The sequence below is a fragment of the Rhinatrema bivittatum genome, chromosome 13, assembly GCF_901001135.1.
Source record: "Rhinatrema bivittatum chromosome 13, aRhiBiv1.1, whole genome shotgun sequence".
In the NCBI taxonomy this organism is placed as follows: Eukaryota; Metazoa; Chordata; class Amphibia; order Gymnophiona; family Rhinatrematidae; genus Rhinatrema; species Rhinatrema bivittatum.
Genome location: NC_042627.1, coordinates 28,118,182 through 28,141,982, shown reverse-complemented (window position 1 = coordinate 28,141,982; position 23,801 = coordinate 28,118,182). Strand labels below are relative to the sequence as shown.

The window sequence follows — 23,801 nt, the reverse complement described above, 5'->3', positions numbered from 1 at the left end:
AAATTTAGGTATCTAAAAGTTACGATCCTAAATTTAGGGCTGCTATTCATTTGCCTAGATTTAGTCTCCTAACTCTAAAAATCAGTGCTAAGCTCTTTTGTTTCCCTGCCCTAACTCTGCTTCTATAGCCACCTACTTCTTAGGCTCCTAAATTTAGGAGCATAGTGAAACTAGAACCTAAATTAAGGCGCTTAGCACTTGTACAATTTCAAAAGAGCCAATTTAGGTGCTTAATTCCAAAAGTTAGGTCGAAGTTAGGACTTATCCAGCTAAGTGGCACTGTTTGAATATTCGGTCACATTCAGTGGCTGCTACTTAGCTGCACAACTATTTATCTGGCTAACAGGTCGATACAGTAACGTTGAGTTAAAGATTCCCGGTCTGTAACGTGCTGGGAGCGCACAATACAGACGAATAAGGCCATCCAGCGATACAGTCTCCAGTTTCACGCGTCCTTAGCGCTTCCTAAACCCTTTCCTAAACCCTTTCCGCACCCAGCATGTAAATGAACGAAAAAGCTGTATAATGAAGGAATTAGCTATTCCCCTGCGATACTGTAACGGGCGCTGATATTATCTCCTCCGTAACCCTCTGTTCTGCCGCGTCCTTAACCTGCTAGTTTACCGCCTCCCCCTAGTAGGAGTTAGTGTAGTGTAGTGTAAAAACATTGCTTACCCGCCCTGGTCCCGTCCGGTCTTCTGCAGCCCCGTCCGGTCCCCTCCTCCCGAAGCAAAAAAAAAAACAAACGAAAAAGTAGCAAGGCTCGGGCCTGCTATGGTAAGTGTAAAAAGTGTATAAAGTGTAAAAAACAAAAAACCTGTGTGTTATATAAAAAAATAAAACAATTTTAAATACCTGTCGGAGGGCCGTGGGTCCCGGTGGGCGGCGGGCAGCCATCAGCGGCATCCGGTAGTCCCTTCTCCCTTCCTCCCTCCCTCTCCTGCCAGGATGAGCGGCAAAATCGCACCGGCGGGTCGGCAGCGGGGGGGGGGGGGGGGCGGCAGCAGGATCCGGGAGCGGCGGGTAGGCAGCAGCGGGGTCCGGGGGGGCAGCGGCAGCGGGATCCAGGGGCGGCAGCGAGATCCGGGGAGCGAGTAGCGGCAGCGTGTTCGATCGGGCAGGCAGGTAGGTGGCAAAATAAAGATGGCCGCCTGCACGGGAAAATCATGCAATTGGCCGCTGAAGACGTGACGTCACGACGTTTGGCGTCACGGGGTGTGATGTCACGTCTTCAGCGGCCAATTGCACGATTTTCCCGTGCAGGCGGCCATCTTTATTTTGCCACCTACCTGACTGCCCGATCGAACACGCTGCCGCTACTCGCTCCCCGGATCTCGCTGCCGCCCCTGGACCCCGCTGCCGCTGCCCCCCTGGACCCCGCTGCTGCCTACCCGCCGCTCCCGGATCCTGCTGCCGCCCCCCCACTGCCGACCCACCCGTGCGATTTTGGCGCTCATCCAGGCAGGGGAGGGAGGAAGGGAGAAGGGACTACCGGATGCCGCTGATGGCTGCCCGCCGCCCACCGGGACCCACGGCCCTCCGACAGGTATTTAAAATTGTTTTATTTTTTTATATAACACACAGGTTTTTTGTTTTTTACACTTTTTTACACTTTCTGGTGCCTGTCATTTCAAATGTCATTTGAAATGACAGGTACCAGCGCACCCAGGTTACTGTATAGGCGCTGTTACAGCGCCTATACAGTAAAATGGGTTGCGCGGGCATAACCCTTCCCTAACGCTTCACAGCCGCGGCATGCATTTGCATGCGATTAGAGGAGAGTATCGGGGAGTTAGTGAAGAGAACTGTGCGTGCGGGAAGGAAGGGTGCGCCTGACACTGCAGCACTGTTTTTACCGCGGCCTTACTGTATCGAGCCGAGAATTAGGCTTGCTATTGAGCAGGTCTAAACTTATCTGACTAAAATTTAGACAGCTGGGTATGATCATCAGTGTAGCAGTGCAACTGAATATCCTGGCTTAGTATATCCGGCTAACTTTCTCAGCCAGATAGTGGCTAAATATTTTATTTATTTATTTTATTTATTTAAGGTTTTTATATACCGGCAATCATGAAAAACATATCTTGCTGGTTTACATAAAACAGGAGTGCAGTAGATACATCAAACTGGAACTGTGGTGACCGAAGGTGTAGTTACATTTAACAAGGGAAGCAGAACTGGGAGAAGGAGGAAAAGAGAGGATAGATTAGTAACAGTTAAACAATATACAAATTAAATACTATACACAAGACCAAAAAACATGGCTGAGGGCTGCTTGTTTTGAGAAGGAGACAGTGAAGTCATTAGATTGTGTCCGGGAAAGCTTGTTTGAACATCCAAGTCTTAAGTCTTTTCCTATCTACCTCTAGCTTTGAAAATTGTCCCTATATATATGGGAGAGAGAGTCCCTAACATACAAATAAGACACCTTAATCCCAGCATCTCTTTATCTGTCTCTGTATACTGTATTTATATGGTATATCAGAGCTGCTGGGTTTGTCTCTTATTTGTCAGAGATATAATGTGTAAAAAAAATTGGCAGTACTCACCAAAATTAAGTAGTGTACAAATATGAAAACAGAAACACAACAAATCCCATAACTGGGTACTTGCCAGGTTCTTATGGCCTGGATTGGCCACTGTTGGAAACAGGATGCTGGGCTTGATGGACCCTTGGTCTGACCCAGTATGGCGTTTTCTTATATTCTTAACTCCAATAAACCTTGAAAATGAGAAAATTCCTTATCCCAAATCAGTGAAAATTGTGGCATTTTTTATTAATATTTTTAACCTTTTCCTTAAAACTCAACTTAAATGAAAATTATCAATTTTTTGTTTATTATCAAATTTTTAAGGGTAAAAAAGTCAGTTCATCCCTTATTTGAATATATAGAAACTTTGTTGTTTGCCTTTTACACATGTGCCAGCAGGCTACAAGGATTTTAATCAGTACTGGCAAAAAAAAAACCCCCTTCTTGAAATGTCAGTTCTTATTATATATTAGAAGTGGGAAAGGGGGTAATTTTGTTTTGTTTTTGGGTGTAATGTCTAGTTTAAAAAAAAAAACAAGAAAACTTAAAAAAAAAAAAAAGTAAAAAAGAAATGGGGCCTCCTGTGCCCCCACCTATCTCTCCCATCCAGAAAAATAAGGGACCCAGGATCCTCCCCGGCCCCCTCTTACCTGGTCCAGGGGAAACTGCAGATGATGCCAGGGCCTTGGCCTAGACTTAGGCCCAGCCTGGAGGACAGATCTCAATGCCTGGGCCTAGGCCAGGGCCCAAACTCAGGCCAGATGCTAAGACCCTGCCTGGAGGCTGGGTCACAACACCTGGGCTTCTGCCCAGACCCAGGCCTGATGCCGATGCCCAGTCCGAAGGGTAGATCATGGTACCTAGACCTCAGGCCCAACACTGGGGCTCGGCCCAGAAGCCGGGTTCTGGCCCCTGGGCCAGGACCCAGGCCTGATGCTGGGGCCCGGTCCAAATCCAGGTTCTGATACCTTGGCTTTAATCTAGGGTCAGGCACAAGCCTCAGAGCTTCTCTTCAGCATCTTCTTTCTTCAACTCTTCTTTGTCAACTGACGCTGTCCACTGGAGTCGTTGCGCTGGAGTTCATGAGCTCATCACATCCTTCCCAGCGGTGGGAGCCATTTTAATGTATAGGCCTTGGCGTCTGGCCTGGGTTCGGGCTGAGGCCTCGGCAGGGGGACCCAACCTCCTGGCTGGACCTGGCTTAGGCTGAGGTTCAGACATTGGGACCCAGCCTTCAGTCCAGCCCCTGGCATCGGGACTGGGTCAGAACATGGCTTTGTATTTGGTAAGTATGGGGGGGGGGGGGTCAATGGGAAATTGCCTGGGCCTTTGTTGGAACCTCGGCCTAGGCCCCAGCATTGGGCCAGATCCTAAATCTAGGCAGTGGCTACTTCATCAGGTCACAGCCTATGCCTAGGCGAGTTCCAGGCTTCGGGCCTAGGCTGAAGCACTGAAATCATGATCAGGTGTAGGCCAGGACCTCTGCTTTGGGTCTTGTCCTACTCCCTAGGAGAGGCTTTGGCATCGCTCCTAGGCCTAGGCTCAACCGGCGACTTTTTTTTTTAATTTTAAATAGGTTTTTGAAACGAAATGGAATTCCAACAAAAGTTCATCAAATTTAACTTATTCCATTATGAAAATGATCCAAAATGAAATAGGAAATTTTGTCTCATTTCCTACTTTGTTTCTCCCGAATGCCCATCCCTATTGTAGATGACATTGTAAAAAAACAAAAAAAACCAGTCCTCTAAAAAATATTATATTCTTTAAGCCAAAACCACTAAGGCTTGTTTAGCTGTATGTGTATCGTTAATCTCGAAGGATAATATACATCAAACTTAGTAATCCCCCAACTTGAGGCCTCTGATTTGCTATCATGTGATAGCTTTTTCAGAGGATTACTAGCACAGTGTTTTCACAAAAGTCTCTTGGTGGATGAAAAAATATGCAATACTTATGTATTTCTTTGATGGCAGCACATTTTATTTTATAAAGCCAACAAGGACCCAGCTTCTTCGCTGGATTCAAAGTGTATTGAACTTCTAAACATGCACTATTGATCTTCAGACAACTTCAATAATGGCTTCAGATTCATTATAAATACCAAATGGATCCATTACAATGGATCTGAAGCTGTGATTGAAGTTGTTTGAAGATCAATAGTGCATGTTTAGAACTTCAATACACTTTGAGTCTGGCGAAGAAGCTGGGTCCTTGGTTGCTTTATAAAAAAAAAAGATGTGGTGCCATCAATGAAATACATAAAATAAGTACTGCATACTTTTTTTGTCCACTGTGAGATTTTTGTGAAAATGCTGTGCTAGTAAACCAGTACTGATTAAAATTCTCGTAGCCTGCTGGCATGGGTGTAACAGGTAAAAAGTGGCTTGCTCTATATTTAGGACTACCCTTAATAAAATATTGATAATGAATAATAAACAATTGACTGTCTTAACTTGAGTTTTAAGGAGAAGACATTTTCTCATATTCAAGGTTTTTTGGAGTAGTGGAATTAGTTTGTTTTTTTTTCTGTGTGTGTGTGTGTGTGTGTGTGTGTGTATATATATATATATACACATGTATATGTATATATATGTATGTATGTATATATATTCATACAGTAGTGGAATTTGTTTGGCCACCCAACTGATCTCCCTTCCTGTCATATTACTTGATGTCTTATTTCCTTCTTTCTATTTGGTATTTTATGTCCAGAGGTTAAACATTCCGATTGTTCCTCAGACATTTGGATCCAGGGTCCAAAATATTTGCTGCCTATTGCTTTGGATCCAGATGTTGCTCATCTGAAAACTTAACCAAGCCCAACCGTTCATTTCAGGAAACTTAAGGACATTTAGTATTGGAGAGGCTTGATTAAGATACAGGTTCTTCTGGTCTAGGCAACCTTAATGTATTTTCTGAAGAGAACCTATCCTTTTCCAAGTTTCTTAAAAATATCTGACCAAATCCAGATCTATCCTCTAATTTTCCTTTTCCAAAGGAATTCTAACAGTAAGTATTCATCTGACTTATACATTAATAGCAAATATTTCTCAATCCAGTTAATATGTTAGTGAATATCTTTCATTTCTGGAAATGTGAGGCCAACAGACAACTCGGCACTGTCTGGAGCAGGGTACACTCATCCATTTGCTGGAGTTTACTTTGGAGTGACACTTGATCACACATTTTCCTTCAGATCATATTATGAAGAAGACCAAAGACAATTTGCATGTGGAATAGGATAATTGGCAATCTTTCAGATTTAAAGTGGGAAACAATCCAAATAACCAGAGAATAGACTCCAGGCTGGACTTTGGCAAAAATCTTTATAAGCTTCTTTATCGGTGAACAGTAATAAACAAAACAACTTAACTGGTTTGTGCAGTTCAACTAAACAATTGTAACTTAAAGTTCGTTAGCTCAAGACTTCGTCTCTCTCTGGGGCCTCCCTCATCCACCCTGCTTGTGGTGATCCACTCTAGCCCAGAATCCTTTCTTGGGTTGGGAGTTAAGGAGGACTGGTACAGATAATTGTAGCTGGTCCTTTAAGGTGTTGTGAGGGAGTTTCTTAAATGCCCCCTCACATACACTCCCACTCAACTGGGCCTTGTCAAGCCAGGCTTCCAGCTGTGCCCGGGCTACTTCCCGGCTCTTCCTCACCAGTGACCCACCCCTGGGTGGGCTTCCCTGAGCTGGCTTCACAGGGCCGTAAATTGGTGGCAATCGTTTCCCAGAATAACTGAGTACAGGAGCTTAGGAAGGATTCCTGCTTCCATAATGGTATGACCTGCCAGGGTCGTCAGCAAGACCTGACTGGTTGGATATTACTGTTTGTCCCTATGTACGAAGGTGAGTCTTTTTTTTTTTCTTTTGTGATTGATGCACTCTTTTGGAGAAGGTCCTCACGAATGAGAGTCTTGCCAGACCCTGAATCCATGAATGTTTGGGTGGGCACTTCATTCAGTTCTACCTGAATCACGAACTCCTTATGATGCTGATGGGGAGCATCTCCTAAGCTACAATTGTGCAGTTTTGCGAACATGTTCACCCAGTCTTTTTCCCATTTTTCATTCTCATTTTGGGGGTCTGCTATTGCTGCCTTCTCTTTCGTGGACTGTCCCTCCAGCTTGCATTTCCACGCCATGTCATCTAACCATTGACACACTTCAATGTTATGGTCTATCGCCTTACAAAAAGAGCATGCCCACTGAGTAGGTTCACCTTTGCCTTTAAGGGCTCTATCCACATGGGCAGCGGTCTTCTTGATTACCATTCCCCAGAGGGCACAGAAAGAATAATTGTCCACAATTTCATTCCTGGGGTGGGTTGAATTTCCTGAGGTACCATTCATCTTTCAATATGAGGGTTTTTCCTTTATCCCCAGAGACTTTACATTCTAGTGTTGGCTGGGTAACCAAGCTGACATCCATAACTTCAGATCCCTCAAATTGGCAGTCCCTTGCCAAATGACCTCTTATACTACAGTGAAAGTACATGGAATAGACTGTGGCCTGAGTTCTAGGTACAGAAGACTAGCTATTCATCTCTGAGGAAAGCTGCTGTGGACCTTCACTCTTTGCTTTGCCAGGTAGTTGGTGTGTGCTGTCTTTCTAGCCTCCTTGCCACGTTGGGCATTAACTGCACCTGGTGGAAGGTGTCCATCACTTCTAGAGCTCTTTCCAGCATAAGCCCTGTGTCAGCAGACTCAGTTCCATATATATGGGCAGGTCAAGCCCTTCTAAGAATTGTTCCAGAAGCATCTGTTGAGTTACTTTGAGGCCAGTCTTTGCCTGCGGCTGTAACCACTTCTAGCCAACATCCTTCACAAAATGAAACAGGTTTAGGGGGCTCTCTCTGGGCTGCAGGAACCCCTGATGAAACTGCTGCCAGTATGTTTCTAAGGTGTACCCAGCTCTCTCCAGGAATAGAGGCTTTGACTTCCGCATAGGTACTCATCCCATCCGGATTGGCTGCTTGGAAAGCCGTTTGACTCCTGCCCGTAAACAAGTTAAACAAGTACATAATCCAACTGGCTTTAAGCCAAGCCAACAGGTGGGCGGTCCTCTCAAAGTTTTTCAGGAAGACCTCTGGGTCCTTGCCTGCCTTCATTTTAAAAAGGATGTGAGGTACAACCTTTAACTTCGTGAACTTCAATAAAAGAGATTTAAAAAAAAAAAAGAAAAGGATGTGAGGTAATGAATTCATCTGGGGTAACCTGGTCACAGTGCTCTGCATGACCTGTGCTACCTGAGTTAGCACTGAGGTTTGCTGTGTAAGTTGTTCTTGCAATGCCTGCTGCTGGTCAGTTTGAGTTTGTAGGGTATTCTGCAATTCTGCTGCTCTATAGCAAGGACCTGGATCACTTGCTCCATCTCCCTTGTTTTCTGAGCCATCACCAAACTGGGTATCTCTCTGGGAAAAGAAGAGGGAGGAAACAAAAAAAATACTGACTGCACTGTCCAGCCCTAACTCAGTGCTTGAACCCTGTCTGCACAGGTGGTACTACTCCCACCTTAGCCTGTTGAGTGGAACTTGGAGGTCCCAGGAGAAAAGGAAAAAAACTCAGGGGGTTTTTTTTCCCTTCTCTGCTGCAGCTGTGGACTTTTGCCCCTCTTCTGACACCGTATGTGATGCTGAGTGGTCAGGACTAGCCAGAGAACAGACTCCAGGCTGGACTCTGATAAAAACTCTTTATAAACTTCTTTATTGGTGAGCATTAATAAAGAAATCAACTGAGCTGGTTTGTGCAGTTCAGCAGTAACAGTTCATTATCTTGAGGCTTCTGTCTTTCTCCGGGGCCACCCTCATTCCTTGGGCCCTGGCCTCTTACCCTGCTTGCAGTGATCCACCCGAGTCCAGAATCCCTTGCTGTGTTGAGAGTTAAGGAGGACCGGTACAGATAACTGTAGCCAGTCCTTTAAGGCATTCTGAGGGAGTTTCTTATGCTACCTCACAACACTTTACTGGTCAACAGTTTCATATACCTATTTATTTGATGTGGGATAGATCTCATTTGGAAGCTAGATCCTAAGATGAATGACAGCTACTATATCACAGGATGCCTAAAACCAACAAACTTGAATAACCTATATATGTTTGCTTGAGTAGTTCCAACAGACACTAGAAGGGCAATTGCAAGTGAAATAGAACAATAACGATTGCCTGAAAAATCTACTCTAAAATCATGAGAAAATGTATTTGCAATAGCAATGCATAAACAATCACCAAAAGCTAAATGAATGTAAGTGTGGCGCATTCAGTGTTGTACACTGAATGAGGGTAGCAAAATGCATTTTGATGGTGACAAAAACACCTTCTCTTGACGCAGCAAAGTACGAGACCCAAAGGGAAATGTTTGAATTATCTTTGAACAAGAGTTGGCAGGTGAAAAGATCCCATGCAGAATTGGAGTTGCTGTCAGTGAGCCAGGCACCTGATGACACACAGAAAATGGGATTGTCTGCTCTGCTGGGAGAAATCATGCACCATGGAAGACTTCACTTGGGTTACAGACCAGCCCATATCATATGCCCAATACTGCAAGAACAATGGCTGCTGATACAGGACCCATATATATGTCACCATAGTTATTAGGCAGGAGATATGGCTGTGGGGAGTATTCAAGAGCTTTAGCGAAACTTGCCACCTCATTAGTAGAAACTTGAAATGTTCATTGGTGTTTGAGGACTCGAGTTGCTTCACTTTAAATTGAATGTATAGACCAGGGCTTCCCAAACCTGTCCTGGGGACCCCACAACCAGTCTGGTTTTTAGGATATCCACAATGAATATGCATGAGATAAATTTACATATACTGAGTCTCCATGGTACTCAAATGTATCTCATGCATATTCATTGTGGATATCCTGAAAACCTGACTGAGTGTGAGGTCCCCAGGACAGGTTTGGGAAGCGCTGGTATAGACTAAATTATTCCTTAGGTTAAACAGTGCAGATCTTCTTCAAGTAAAGTCCTCTAAAATATTTCGTATAGTATAAATAGTTATTTATTATTTATATTTAAAAAATTTTATTATAGAATTTATAGATTATATAATTTCTTGCAGTTGTTCTGTAAGGGTTGCCTATAATCTTTTGTGTCACATGTAATGAGTATGTAAAGTTAATCACTCAGTAGGTTGATATAAAAGATTGCTGTTTTTGCAGCATCTGCATTGCTGAATTCTGTGATATCAGTCTGACAGTTCACTCTCAGCAGTCTATGAAGAAGCAGAATCCTTGTCTAATTACTCCATTGAAACAGATGGGTGTTTTCGATGCAGTCCAAGCTCTGCACATTTAGTGAGAGGCACTTCTGTAGTGTATCATGATGCAGATTCTCCCTTGCTATTTAATCTTCTGGTAATGATGTGCAGGGGGACTTGTATCATTTAGATTGGGTATATTATAAAGTCCTTTGTGCTTTTTTTTTATCTTGTGGTATTACTGTTGTGATTTGACCTGGCTTGGCACTAGATTGCACCTCTACACTCCATCTAGGAATCTCTGCTCAGCACATAAAAGGTTTTTATTACCTGTCCCCACAATTAAACAAGCACTTTTGGATGAAGTAAAGGGAAGAGCTTTATCTGTTGCTGGACTTAGTTTTTGGAACAAAATGCCGGAAGGCCTGAGATTCAGTCGATAATTTTAAAAGGGGCTTAAAACCTGGTTGTTTTAGCTGGTGTTTAATGAATAAGAATTTATTTTATGAGTTTGTTAACTTTTGTCAATGTTGTTTTGATCTTTAATTGCAAGTAAGAATTTAAGGTAGTCAAATATTCCAATAAGATGTTGTTTGATGAATGTTTTACTGTAAACCATTTTAGTCTAAAGCTGTGTAGAAGAAATTTTTAAATAAAATAGATACTATGATTCCCATTAGTTTGACTGAGAAGAGGCAACAGAGACCTGACAGAATACTTTTAATTGACAAGAATAAGCACTGCTGTGTTAACCTACTTGAAGCAATAAACACAGAGAAGATTTAATAAAAGCCCTTTTTATACCGATCCTTTTTATACCGATCCTTCTCTTCGTGTTTATCGCTGCTAGCCATCTTGGATTGGCTTCCGTTTAGTCTACTTGAATGCACAGAACTAAAGGTTAAATAAAAACACAAAAAACTGGGCCTGATTTTCAGAAGCTTAAAACTAGGTTTTACACATGTAACTGCACTTTATCCATATATATTGGCTTTTGATAATTGCTACAATAATATGCCATTGAATTGTCGATAGGTTTTATCTATGTTAAGGGCACTTAACGTGGGTAAATAGCTTTTGAAAATTGCTATGATAGTATTTTACATTTACATGCTTAACTTCTTTGAAAATTCACCTGAATATATAAGGTGATACCCTTTTATTAGGCCAACTTAATGCATTTCTTGACTGTCCCTGGGTCAGAATAGAGGGAATAAAAGATGTCATTAGGAAATGTAAGTGAATCATAAAAGGCATTCCAATAATAAGGTGAAAAAGAAGAAGGGGGAATAGGATATGTGTGTGTGGAGGGGGGGGGGGGGGAGTTGATGGATGCTTAGAAGGTGACAGGCAGTAAAAATTTATCACTGATAATGTGATGATAAACCTAGGTTTCAGAGTTATTTTGTGTCAGTCCAAAATGTTTGATCATTTTAACTTCAAAAATCTTGTTAAAGTTTCCGTTAATTATCCTGATCATAAGGTCATTGATTTCAAAATGTTTCTAAAAGTGGTTCCCCCCCCCCCAACACACACACACACACACACACACACACACACACACACACACAGGTGGCACCTCAGGCTTCCCTGTGGCATTTGATCTTATGTCTGTGTGAATTGACTCTCTAGCCTTTGTCTGGCCTGTCTCACCAATATAGCATGCGTCTTCACATTTTCTGTACTGAATAATATATACTACATTAGAGGAGGAGCACAAGTAGGATCCTCTTCCTATGTGGGTGATTGTGGGGTCATGTGATATGTGCTGGCATCGCTTGAACTCAGAAGAAGGGGACATATATCCCTGCAATGTCCCATGCTGCAAGCTATGCCAGCATATATCAAGGATCCCATAATCACTTGCATGGGAAAAACATTCAACATAAGGGAATTCATAGGAGCCAACTTTTCAAAATGATTGGGGGTTGCTACTTTCAAGTCAAATTACCCCTCCCTGGACACAGTGAAGAGTTTGCTCAATGTTGGGGGTGCTCAAGCACCTATGCACCCAAGAGCTGTCGCCTGTAGGGGAATCCTGTTCATGTTCCTCAGAAAATGTGAAGAGACACATTGTATTGGTGAGACAGGCCAAACATTAAAGGCAGAAAGTCAATTCACATAGAGACAAGATCAAACACAACAAGGAAGACCAATCTGACACCTCTGGGGGGGGGAGCACTTTTCTGATCCAGACTACCGCATCAATGACCTTATGATCGGGAAAATTTTAAAACAATTTAGCAACACAAGATTTTTGAAGTTAAAATTATCAGACACTTCGGACTGACAAAAAAGGACTCAACAGAGACCTCTGGGTCTTCTCACATCAGCAAAACGATTACCGGCATGGTTAAAAGGGGAGGTGAACGGAGCTATTTTAGCCAAAAGATCTTTATTCGAAAATTGGAAGAAGGATCCAACAGAAGAAAATAGGATAATGCATAAGGGTTGACAAGTTAAATGTAAGACATTGATAAGACAAGCTAAGAGAGAATTTGAAAAAAAGTTGGCTGTAGAGGCAAAGACTCACAGTAAAAACTTTTAAAAATATTTCCGAAGCAGAAAGTTTGTGAGGGAGTCAGTTGGACCGTTAGATGATCGAGGGGTTAAAGGGGCACTTAGAGAAGATAAGGCCATCGCAGAAAGATTAAATTATTTCTTTGCTTCGGTGTTTACTGAAGAGGATGTTGGGGAGGTCCCCATACCAGAGAAGGTTTTCATGGGTAATAATTCAAATGGACTGAACCAAATCACGGTGAACCTAGAAGATGTGGTAGGCCTGATTGACAAATTGAAGAGTAGTAAATCACCTGGACTGGATGGTATACACCCCAGAGTTCTGAAGGAACTGAAAAATGAAATTTCAGACCTATTAGTAAAAATTTGTAACCTATCATTAAAATCATCCATTGTCCCTGAAGACTGGAGAATAGCTAATGTAACCCCAATATTTAAAAAGGGCTCCAGGGGCGATCCGGGAAACTACAGACCGGTTAGCCTGACTTCAGTCCCAGGAAAAATAGTGGAAAGTATTCTAAATATCAAAACAGGATGCTGGGCTTGATGGACCCTTGGTCTGACCCAGTATGGCATGTTCTTATATTCTTATAAAATGTTACTACACGTCGCCATCTGATCACTAATCAAGCCACCCCCAACCCTCCCTTCTCCTTCATCCTATCATTGGAATGCCTTTGATTCAATTAAAATTTCCTGCTAAAATGTCATTTTTTGCTCGTTCCATTTTGACCTGAAGAAGAGAGTATTAGCTTTTAAAAGCTAGTCAAGAAATGTATTTAGTTAGTCCAATAAAATGCTATTACCTTATTATTATGGTTATCTTGCTAGCCTTTATTTCTGGGCATTGGTTAGAATAAGTCAGTGCTTCCCAAACCTATCCTGAAAGACCCCCAGCCAGTCAGGTTTTCAGGATATCCACAATAAATATGCATGAGATAAATTTGCATGCAGTGCCTCCACAGCATGCAAATAAGCAACAAGTGCTGGAATGTATTAAATAAAAAGAGATTTGTTCAATTGTCAGAATTAGTTTCAAAGTTTTGAGGCCAGGATTCAAGAGCAGAATAAAGGTAAATTACATAATCACAACAGGATGTTTCATGCAGTGGCTTTTATACAAATTAAGTGCCAAGTCACTTATAATCTCAGGAGCTGTGACAGCTAATAAGATAGAAAATCACAAGAAAGTTCTTTAGAGGCTGGGTGTGTTATGTTTTTATCCATTTCAGAGATATCATGGTGTAAAAAGAAATCCCTTCACTCTTTCCCTTTTCCAGGAGACAGAACTGCATTCATCTGTCTTTTGGGCCGTCACTGTCTGTTTAGGCTCTACATCATCTGCTGTTTGTCTTTGCAGCTGCATTTTAACTTTGCATTATTTGATTTAATAAATCAGGAATTGTAACATACTAACATGAGTAACACTAAAAGATAAAGATGTTAAAAAAAAATAGTACTAGACATCTAGAAAAATAAAATATTTATGCTGCAAAAGGGACCATTTTCTTCAACATTCTTGCCATAGACATGGAACAGGATCTGGAGCCTAGTTAGGTCTTGATATTCCAGGCCCTTAATTTCTCGCAGGTTGAGTTGAAAATCATGTCTTAAGGGTGCAGGACAGTCCTCATTTACCTTTACCTATAATGAATTTAAAATATATTCTGTTTGAATAATTGTCATGTAACTGTCCCTCTAAATTAGACACGTTTTTGTTTCTGTTCCAAAGGCAAAAATGCATTTATATATTGTTGTCCAATTCATCTCAAATACATGAGGAGCTCAGAAGTGTATTGCAGAGTTTTGGTAGCTGTATTAATCCTAGAGAAGACTGGATTATGTTTAAGTTGTAGTTTTTCCTACTGAGAATGAGCTTTTTAGACCTTGCAGGTCCTAGAAACATAGCAGAAAAAGACTGTATGGTCCTTCCAGTCTGTCCAGTCACCCAATTAATTTAGCATTATAATTCCCATCACTTCCTTACAGATTCCCTGTATTTATCCCTTACTTTCTTGAATTCAGATACTGTTTCTGTCTCCACCACCTCCACTGGAAGGCTTTTCCAAACATCCACCACCAACCCTCTCTGTAAAGTAATATTTCCTAAGATTACTCCTTTCAACTTCATTGCATGACCCTTCGTTCTAGAGCCTCCTTTCTGTTGAAGGAGGCTCACCTCCTGTGCATGGAAACCTTTGAGATATATGAATGTCTCTATATCTCCCCTATCTCATCTTTCCTCCAGGGTATATATAGGTCTAGATCTTTATCTATCCCCCTATATGCTTTAGAACGAAGTTCACTGACCATTTCAGTAGCCACCCTTTTGACCTGTTTACATCCTTTTGAAGGTACGGTCTCCAGAATTGTACACAGTATTCCAAATGAGGTCTCACCATGGACCTATGCAGGGGCAATACCACCTCCCTTTTTCTGCTGACCATTCCTCTCCCTATGCAGCCAAGCCTCTTTCTGGCTTTTACCATCGCTTTATCCACCTGTTTTCAGTTGTGTGATATAGGCCACATCTGAAGAAGGGGCCTGTGGAATTTGGGTTTCAGCACTTTGTTAGCCTTTTTAAAGTAAGATGCCACAGAGGAATAAAAAAAGTGGTTATCGTATGTTTGTTGTATATTAATTAATTTTTAAAGACTTTTTTTTTAACTGAGTAAACTTACTAATATTTTCTTCTTTAGTGACTCAAGGAATAGAGTATTGATGAAGCTCAGCTTCACTAAACGTGGAGTGAGCAAAGTTTTCAAAGATGCAGGATCTTATAGATATAATAATATGCCAGTTAAAACAGTGGAATGTTCTGGGACATAAGCTTAACCATATTACTGAACTTTTGTTTTTTTCAGATATTATTTGCATCACTATTTTAATGGTACTAGATTTTTTTTCATGTAAAACCTCACAGGCCAATGCAGTATCTGAGTGGGAAAAATGGCACTCATGATTGAGTGCCTGCTTTCCTAACGCACACCCATCTACCTCTCCCAGGCATGCGAGGCAGTGGGCAAATGAGCCGCTGCATTAAAAAGGAGACGCTAGGGGAAATTGTGCACCCCTAGTGCCTCCTCGACATTGGGCGCCCAGGAGAAATGGCTGTGCGCATTGGTTAGGAAAATGGACGCTCAATTTTACAAGCATTTATGAGCTCGTAAGTTGAGCGTCCATTTTCCTAATCTGATCGTCATCAAGACATTTTTTTTTTTCACATTTGGGGGTTTTTTTTCCGCTTTTTAGTTCAACTTTAGTTCAAAACCTAATGCCAACTCCGAGGCTGAAGTTAATTTTTGAGGGTAAATGTGCATGTCAGGTGCATGGTTATTTTTTACATCGAGGGGTAATAGCTAAAAGCCTCATCAGCATGGCATTTACATACGATGAGCACCATTAGCTACATGCTTGTTTAGACATGCTTTTTGGACCCGCTGATCACCTTATTGCATCGGGAATCAAGGATGTACGTCCAACTGTGGGTTAATCTGTGTGCTATCCCGAGCACATGATATTGCATTGGCCTTTTAGTTTGCCTAGGATATGACTATGGGTACATCTGGTCTTCATCTGTTATCCTTGTGTGTTCTTTGTCCCAGACCTCAGCCCAGCAGGCCTTGATGGGGACTATTAACACTAGCATGCACGCTGTGCAGCAGGCACAGGCTGACCTCAATGAAGTGGATAATCTGCCACCTCTCGGACAGGATATGGTACGTGGCTCTGGGGCATAGTTGTAAGCCTTTCAGGCAAGGCTCTCTGCACTAGTGCCCATCTCTATAACCATCCTCTTTTCATAATATATTTAGTATAAACATAAAAAGAAAGCAAATGATTTAAAATTGGTAAATAGAGTGTAAACTGAACCTTCTCTGATATTCCCAGGGTACGTTATATACTGCATTGTGCTGTCTGCCAGCACACTCCTTGACTTCTGGATCTTGTTTCATATGAGTAATAATCATTCATTAGATGAGACATGAATGAGTATAACTCAGTCTCTTTAATGTGCAATATTGTCAGGGGACTGTCCATGGTTTTAATTCTGCTATACTAGTAAGCAAAAAGGGTCAGCTTTATGATTTAGTTGAATATTTTAGACAAACTCCTTACACTACAGAATGCAACAAAACAAAATAGGTTACCCAAGGAGACAACATATCCTAAGTGAACACAATAAAAAGCCAATCTATTAAATTTCACATAGATGATATTGCATGCAACTGTAATTGCTCTTCATTATGGCTAGCTAACCCTAGAGTCACACTTCTTGCCCAGTGGTGGATCTCCATGCTTCTCTGACATAGGTGTTTAACCTGGTAGTTGACTGGCAGCAGTGAAGAGGTCATTTAGTTGCACACATACTAAGGAGCCTATTTATCAACCTGCAATGCATGCACATTATTTACCACAGCTCCCATGATTTATGATGGGGGCTATTTACTAATAATGCACATTGCTACACATTGCAAGTTGATTGATAGACCTTATAGCATGATGTGTGTTTGTAGGTGAGTGTCCATAACAGGGACAGGTGCTACTTTGGCACTGCCAACTACCATATATATACCCCCTTCTCCGTGAAAATATTAAAGTTCACACAATCAGAAATGTTTTTATTTAAGTATCTTAATTAAAGGAGTTATTTAAATATTATACACTTTATCAACCATTAAGCCAAAAAGAGAAAAAAATAAGTGTAAATTTGTATGACTGACTCAATGGATCCATTTGTTTATAATCCCTCCTCCCATTCCTCCAACACTACTACTTACAACACCATTCACACACTCCTACTCAACCATTTACACACACACACACGCCTACGATATTAGATATTCATGGCCACAACATAGTTTGTTACACATAAACAATTGCTACAACAGAATTTTATCAAATCCTAAACGAACAAATTTTGTAACTTATTTGAAAAGTATACCCTGCACTTACCTAGACACACAGCTGACATGATAGATATTATGCTTTATCTCACAAGAGGCAAAAAGTGAACCATAAAAGCCAACTGCTTCAGAAGGGGTGAGACCATCAGAGCTTCGCCCCCTGGGTTGTCCTACAGTTTGAGCTCTGCTTGCCGAGTAAAATATTTCTTCCATGAGTCCCAACTCTGCTCTGTAAAATCACAATAATTCACACCATAGTTCCTACCACCTCTTTGCAACAACGAAGCTGGAAAAGAGAGAGATTCCCAAAGGTCAGCAGGATGAAATGTGGGTGCGTAATCCTAGAACACCTAGTATTATACTCCTTCCTAAAACACCTAGTATTATACTCATCAAAAGCAGTAAATAAACTTTCAGTGAAAAGTTATTCTCTCTGTAACTTCAGGTCTTCATTCTTCTAAATCTGAGCTGTGGAAGGCCAGGACCTCTGTGATAGGCTCTGCTGAGAGCTGCCAGAGTGCCAGTGGGGAAAGAGCTTAGAATTGCTGGTGGCTATCAAACTTTGAATTAATGAGAATACGGATAACGTCTTATGAGGCTGTGTATAGCCCTGAGTTTTAACCTTACTGACTTTCTGATTTAAACAACAAAACAAAAAAAAAAACTTAGTGTGTATATATCTACTGTAGGAAAAAAAAATCTATAAGGTTTGCCCTCTAAAGTAAAAATAGATTGAAAGACTTATTAAAATCGTCCTTTGACATTTTGGAGTACAGAAATCCAGCTCATGCCACATTATCAATCATATTTTAAGTGTGCTAATTATGTTTTGGAATGGTGCTGCTTTTACAGGCTTCAAGAGTTTGGGTTCAAAACAAAGTAGATGAATCGAAGCATGAAATCCACTCTCAGGTTGATGCAATCACAGCAGGAACAGCTTCTGTTGTCAATCTCACAGCAGGTGAGTAGCATTATCCTGCCATCTTGCAGAAATTGATTTTTTTTTAAATTTCACTCTTCCCCCTTTAAAAAAAAAAAAAACCAAAACCCTTATTTGTTTTTTTTTTTTTTAAATAAATTAATTTGATTTATAGTTGTCTCTAAGTATGAAACCCAGACCCTCAATTTGTTGACAGTCCTCTAGTGTGAATTTATTGTTAAGTTTTCAGCCTCTTTTGATCTGCAGTTGCTTTGAAGTTGTTGGAAAGTACAGTATGTCACCTGTGATTCCACCTAGCAATGTAATTCCCATCTGGGTGTTCTAGTGTACGGACAAGGGTTGATTTCCTTAACTCATTAAAGAACTCACTCATTCCTGAATGCAAAAATGGTCAGTTCTGTTGAGAGCTTCTCTAGACCGTGGGAGGTGTCAGTACTTTAACAGTGTCCATCCACAGTCTTTTGTTGACGAATACACGTAGTTTGCACCACGTTCACTAAAAATACCAGTTTAAATGAAACAGAAAAGAAAATAGCATGGTATTTGAATAATGGGGACATTCTGCTTTCATTGGTTAACTGATTTGCAATTCATTTTCCCACAAGTTTGCATCCTAAAATAGACTGAAGTGCTGTATGAACTGCTGCCACAATCCAAAAAAGACTAATCTGTTTTGAAAATTCAAATCAACCCTGTAACAAATTGCTGTGATGGTTTAATTAAAAGCCAGAAATAAACAGCTGCCGTGTTAAAATGCTCCCTGATGAGGACACCTATTCTCTTCCTTCCCCATTCTGAGGCAGTTTTCTGTATTGCAGGTGACCCCGCTGACACGGACTACACAGCAGTGGGATGTGCCATCACGACCATCTCCTCCAACTTAACGGAGATGTCAAGGGGCGTGAAGATGCTTGCTGCCCTGATGGATGATGAGGTCCAAAGCGGAGAGAACCTTTTGAAAGCTGCTCGGACCTTGGCTGGTGCTGTCTCTGATTTGCTGACTGCTGTCCAGCCCACCTCCGAAGAGGTGAGAGTTTGGAAAAGATGTTAATTGGCATTTCAAACTACAAAGATGAACATCTGTTATAAGCAGTACAGTGCAAATTAATTTCCAGAGGGGTAACTGTTAGTCTGATGTAGCAAAAATGACAAACCAGTTTATTGAAGCTTGAGCTCTTCAGATCTCAAAAGATCATGCCTCAAATTGTTTAGTTTATAAGGTGCCGCCCACCTCTGTGATTTTTAATACAAATTAATTGAAAATGTTCTTCTTTAAGTGTATTTAGTGGAGTATGTAAAGCAGTGTCTACAGTCCATGTGAAATGGGTCCTGAAGCACTTAGCACAAAAAGATCCGCAGATTGCATTCTCATCCCCTTAATTTGGAGCACTTTTTCCTCTCTAAATTTTACTTTATAGCAATCATCTTGTGTTTCATTTTCTTTATAGTGAGATCAGTAATGTTCTCTGGAGATGTTATGCAGAAAATTAGAAAACATTCTAGTGCATCTAAATCATTAAGTATAGTTCTGATAGGAATATGTTAGATTTTCTGTTGCACTTTCCCTGTATTTGCAAGTCTGCTAACAGAAGATTATTAACTTTCTGCTCTCCACCAAGTCACTCTCTCGCTGTCTGTCACTCTGTCAGGCACAGCAAGGGCTTGGTTTGTTTCCACTTATAGATTTGGGGTTTTTGTATTCATTATTTGTTTTATTTGATAGCCTCGCCAGACAGTCTTGACTGCAGCTGGAAGCATTGGACAAGCCAGTGGTGATCTTCTGAAGCAAATTGGAGAGAATGATATTGATGAACGTTTCCAGGTAGTAAAACACTTATTGGTTAAGAGTCTTTAGTGGTATAATGACAATACATGTGTTTAATATCCACCTTGTATCTTATCTCTATAATTTTGATGTTTCTTGCAGCCTTTCAGAATCCAAACATTTTATTCTAGATTTTCACGTATTGAGTGTAGCTAATTATGGACCATCTCACTTAAGAAACATTGCTAACTTTATTGCAATGTGAATTTATGGACCTGTTGCTTGAATATTAATTAGTTTAATTTATATCTGGTTTTGTCCATCATATTAATGAATAAGGTGCCCTGCTTGCTTCTCCAGTACATCAAAAGTCATTTTTATTGGGTTTTGTTTTTTGTTTGGTTTTTTTTTGCTTTGGGATAAGAATAATTACCGTATTTTTCGCTCCATAAGACGCACTTTTTTCCCCCAAAGGTGGGGGGAAAATGTATGTGCGTCTTATGGAGCGAATATAAAAAAAAAAACCAAACAAAAATCTAACAAACCCCCCCCCACCCGACTCCCCCAAGACCTGCCGACTTAATTTCCTACAACCCCCCACCCTCCTGACCCCCCCCAAGACCTGACAAACGTCCCTGGTGGTCCAGCGGGGGTCCGGGAATGATCTCCTGGGTGTGGGCCGTCGGCTGCCAGTAAACAAAATGGCGCCGACGGCCCTATGCCCTTCACTATGTCACTGAGACCAACTGCTGCTATTGGTCGGTCTCAGTGACATAGTGAGGGCATAGGGCCGTCGGCGCCATTTTGTTTACTGGCAGCCGACGGCCCTATGCCCACACTATGTCACTGAGACCGACCGCTGCTATTGGTCGGTCTCAGTGACATAGTGAGGGCATAGGGCCGTCGGCGCCATTTTGTTTACTGGCAGCCGACGGCTCACGCCCAGGAGATCGTTCCCGGACCGCTCCTGGACCCCCGCTGGACCACCAGGGACGTTTGGCAGGTCTTGGGGGGGTCAGGAGGGTGGGGGGTTGCAGGAAATTAATTCGGCAGGTCTTGGGGGGGTCAGGAGGGTGGGGGGTTACAGGAAATTAATTCGGCAGGTCTTGGGGGGTCAGGGGGGTGGAGGTTGTTAATTTAAAGGGTTGGGATGGGGGGGGGGGGTTTGGGGGTTCCCAGAGAAAGAAAAGTTTTCTGATCTGGGGAGTGGACCGAAATGGCCCTCCCCAGACCCGAAAACAAAATGGGGAGAAAAAAAAAAGCTATGCACTCCCCTAATTTGCTCCATAAGACGCCCAGACGCAGAGCCGGTTTAGCACAATTTTTTTTTTTTTAATTTTCCCCCTCGGAATCCTAGGTGCGTCTTATGGTCAGGTGCGTCTTATGGAGCGAAAAATACGGTAAATGAATTTACAAGTTTGAACAGGATGGAGGTCAAAATATGTTTTTATATTTTTACCAATCTATAAGACCCATGCAGGACTCCATTCAGAATACCATAGCAAAAAGGATACAAGGTTCCATCTGTATTGCATTTGAATTGCCCTTCTTGGGGGCAGTTTTCAAAAGCACCCATATTGTTGTAAAGTCTACGGGCACATTTTCCTGCGGACTTTGCACCAGTCCTCAAAGGGAAAGTATATGCTTTGTATGATTTTTGTTAAAATTCAATAAATATAAACTGTAAAAAAAAAAAAAAAAAAAAAGAGAGAAAATTGGAGGGGGAAAAAGTACCTGCAGAGTTTGCACATGCTTTTTCTGTGGATACTTTTTCCCTGAATAACGTTTACAGTTTTAGCCAGCCAGACTAGTCCAGACACATGGGTGATATCCCCTGACCAGCAGATGGAGACAGAACAATAGAACTTCTGATCACCGTTCTTACCTCCAGCCTTCCATTATTCTTTCTCCAGCAGATGGTAGGAGTGCGTATCCTGAGCTCTGTGCTGAGGCCTGATATGATTCAACACTCATTCAGGTTTATCAAGAGCTGCTCCTGTGGTGAAAGCCTTGTATTCTCTCCCCCATTTGAACCTAGTCATAGACCAGACTTCCAAGGCCTGGGTTAGACTCCAGTTTCTCTACGTTGCCTTCCCCCACTTCCCCTCCCCCCCCCCCCCCTTCACTACCTTATCTGGGGGAAAAAAATAGTATCAAGAGCAGGATTCCTCACAGGTTACTTCTCTAATTCTGTGTTTGTTTCCCTGTATTGGTTGCTAAGTTTTACAAATAAAGAGAAGAACATTGAAATAAAGGAGTCTTCAAGAGGAAGTGAAGTGCTTTGGTTTTTATTTTTGCTCAAGCAACAAACAGCTGTTCCTGGGTAAATAGGGATTCTAAATTTTCAATGGCAGCTCCTCAAGAGCGAAGGAAAAAGACCACACCATGCTGCAATGCTATTAGACTGGCAGAGGACAGGGGTGGTGCACCATACCATGGGAGTGTACAGATGGGAGATTCCTGACCACAGAAAACTCTCCTGTGGGAGAGAGGAACCATATTGGAGGTGCAGGGGCTGCAACTGGATTCTGGTGGGGGTGTCTTCACCTGTGGAGGAAGAGGTAGCTATTTTAAGCCCACATCGGTAAGTTTTTGAGCCAAGCCCTCGTTTAACTCCCATGCTACAGGAGCTGGTGAGCATTCCCTCTGGGTCTTGCTAGCTCAGCTGTTTCTAAAGGAGTTGCTCTCAATTTACAAAATACTTCCCTTCCTGATGCTCATATGAATTGGTCCTCAATTTTAACTGAATTTTTAGATGCTGTCACTAAGCCTTTTTTATGGGGCAAACTGCTGCCTCACTGCTTTCCTGGAAGCCTGCAGCTACCTAGGAGGACAATCCTGGGTAGGGAAGAGTCAGATCACAAGAGGCTGCAAAGGACAGAAAATGAAGATTTGGAAGGCAGGAGTTCGATCAATTTGGATATTTCTCTTGGTGGTTTGAGAGACTTAAAGGAGATTGTCAATGGGGGAGAGTTAGAGAAAGGGGGGTATCCCATAGTCCATCTGTTTCACAGAGAAGAGCTTTCTTCTGTCACTTTCCATTCCTTGAGTGTTCTTAAGATTGTAGATGAGAAAGTGGAGGAAACTTTGGCTTCCCTGGAAGACCCTATTATGACTAGTATTAGGAATCTGGCATGAGCTCTTTCCCCTTGCACAGCTCAGTTAAAGATTTGAGTTGGAATGGGTTTCACTTGAAGCTAATTTTAAAGGGGGAGGTGATCCTTAGTAAAGCTGTATCCTGTTATCACTCAAAAGAGTGAGAAATTAAGGTTTCCTATGGTGGATGCTTTGGTGTACTCAGTTCTGAAAAGGATTATAAATCCCACAGAAGATGGTGCGGCATTCAGGATGTGCAGTAGGCATTTGATTATGGCCCTGCAGGTGGCTGCATGTAGTAGTATAGTGACTAGAGCGGAGTTTTATATGTCTTAGTAGTTGCAGGAGTGTTTTCAAGAAGGTGATGGAGAGCACGTTTTTTAACGGATGCTTCCTTTGATTTGGTTTATACTACAACTAGAAGTATGGCCTCAATTGTGGCAACCAGACAGTTGCTTTGGCTTAGAAATTAGTCAGCAGACTTGATTTCTAAGAGTCAACTTACAAAGCTTCCTTTCAAGGCCAGATTCCTCTTTGGGGAGAAGCTAGAGAAAATGGCCAAAGCATGGGGGGAATCTTAAGGTCCCCCAATTGCCGGTAGATAAGTAGAAGAGACCTTCCCGTACACTGTCTTCTAGGAATTGTTTTTGGGACAGTAGAAGATATAAGCAGGAAGGTTCTCTGGGAGTCTAAAGTCTAGGATTTGTGGCTATCTCCTCTTCTTGAACTTCAAAAAGACTGATACTGAGGGAGGCTTGGCGAATGCGAGACCTTCCTGAGGCTCTCAATCACTGTTTGGGGGCCCAATCTGGTGGTGAGAATAGGCAGTTGTCTGT

At 41.9% G+C, this 23,801-nt stretch overlaps 1 protein-coding gene across 1 annotated transcript in view; it reads left to right on the top strand.

Moving 5' to 3' along the window:
• The window catches only part of TLN2 (talin 2), a 352,944-nt gene that overhangs the window by 92,893 nt on the left and 236,250 nt on the right, over positions 1-23,801 (top strand). Inside the window, exons 13-16 of the mRNA XM_029574657.1 lie at positions 15,863-15,976; positions 18,017-18,125; positions 18,923-19,131; positions 19,828-19,926. Of these exons, the coding sequence (XP_029430517.1) occupies positions 15,863-15,976; positions 18,017-18,125; positions 18,923-19,131; positions 19,828-19,926 (531 nt within the window). The remainder of the gene's footprint in view (positions 1-15,862; positions 15,977-18,016; positions 18,126-18,922; positions 19,132-19,827; positions 19,927-23,801) is intronic.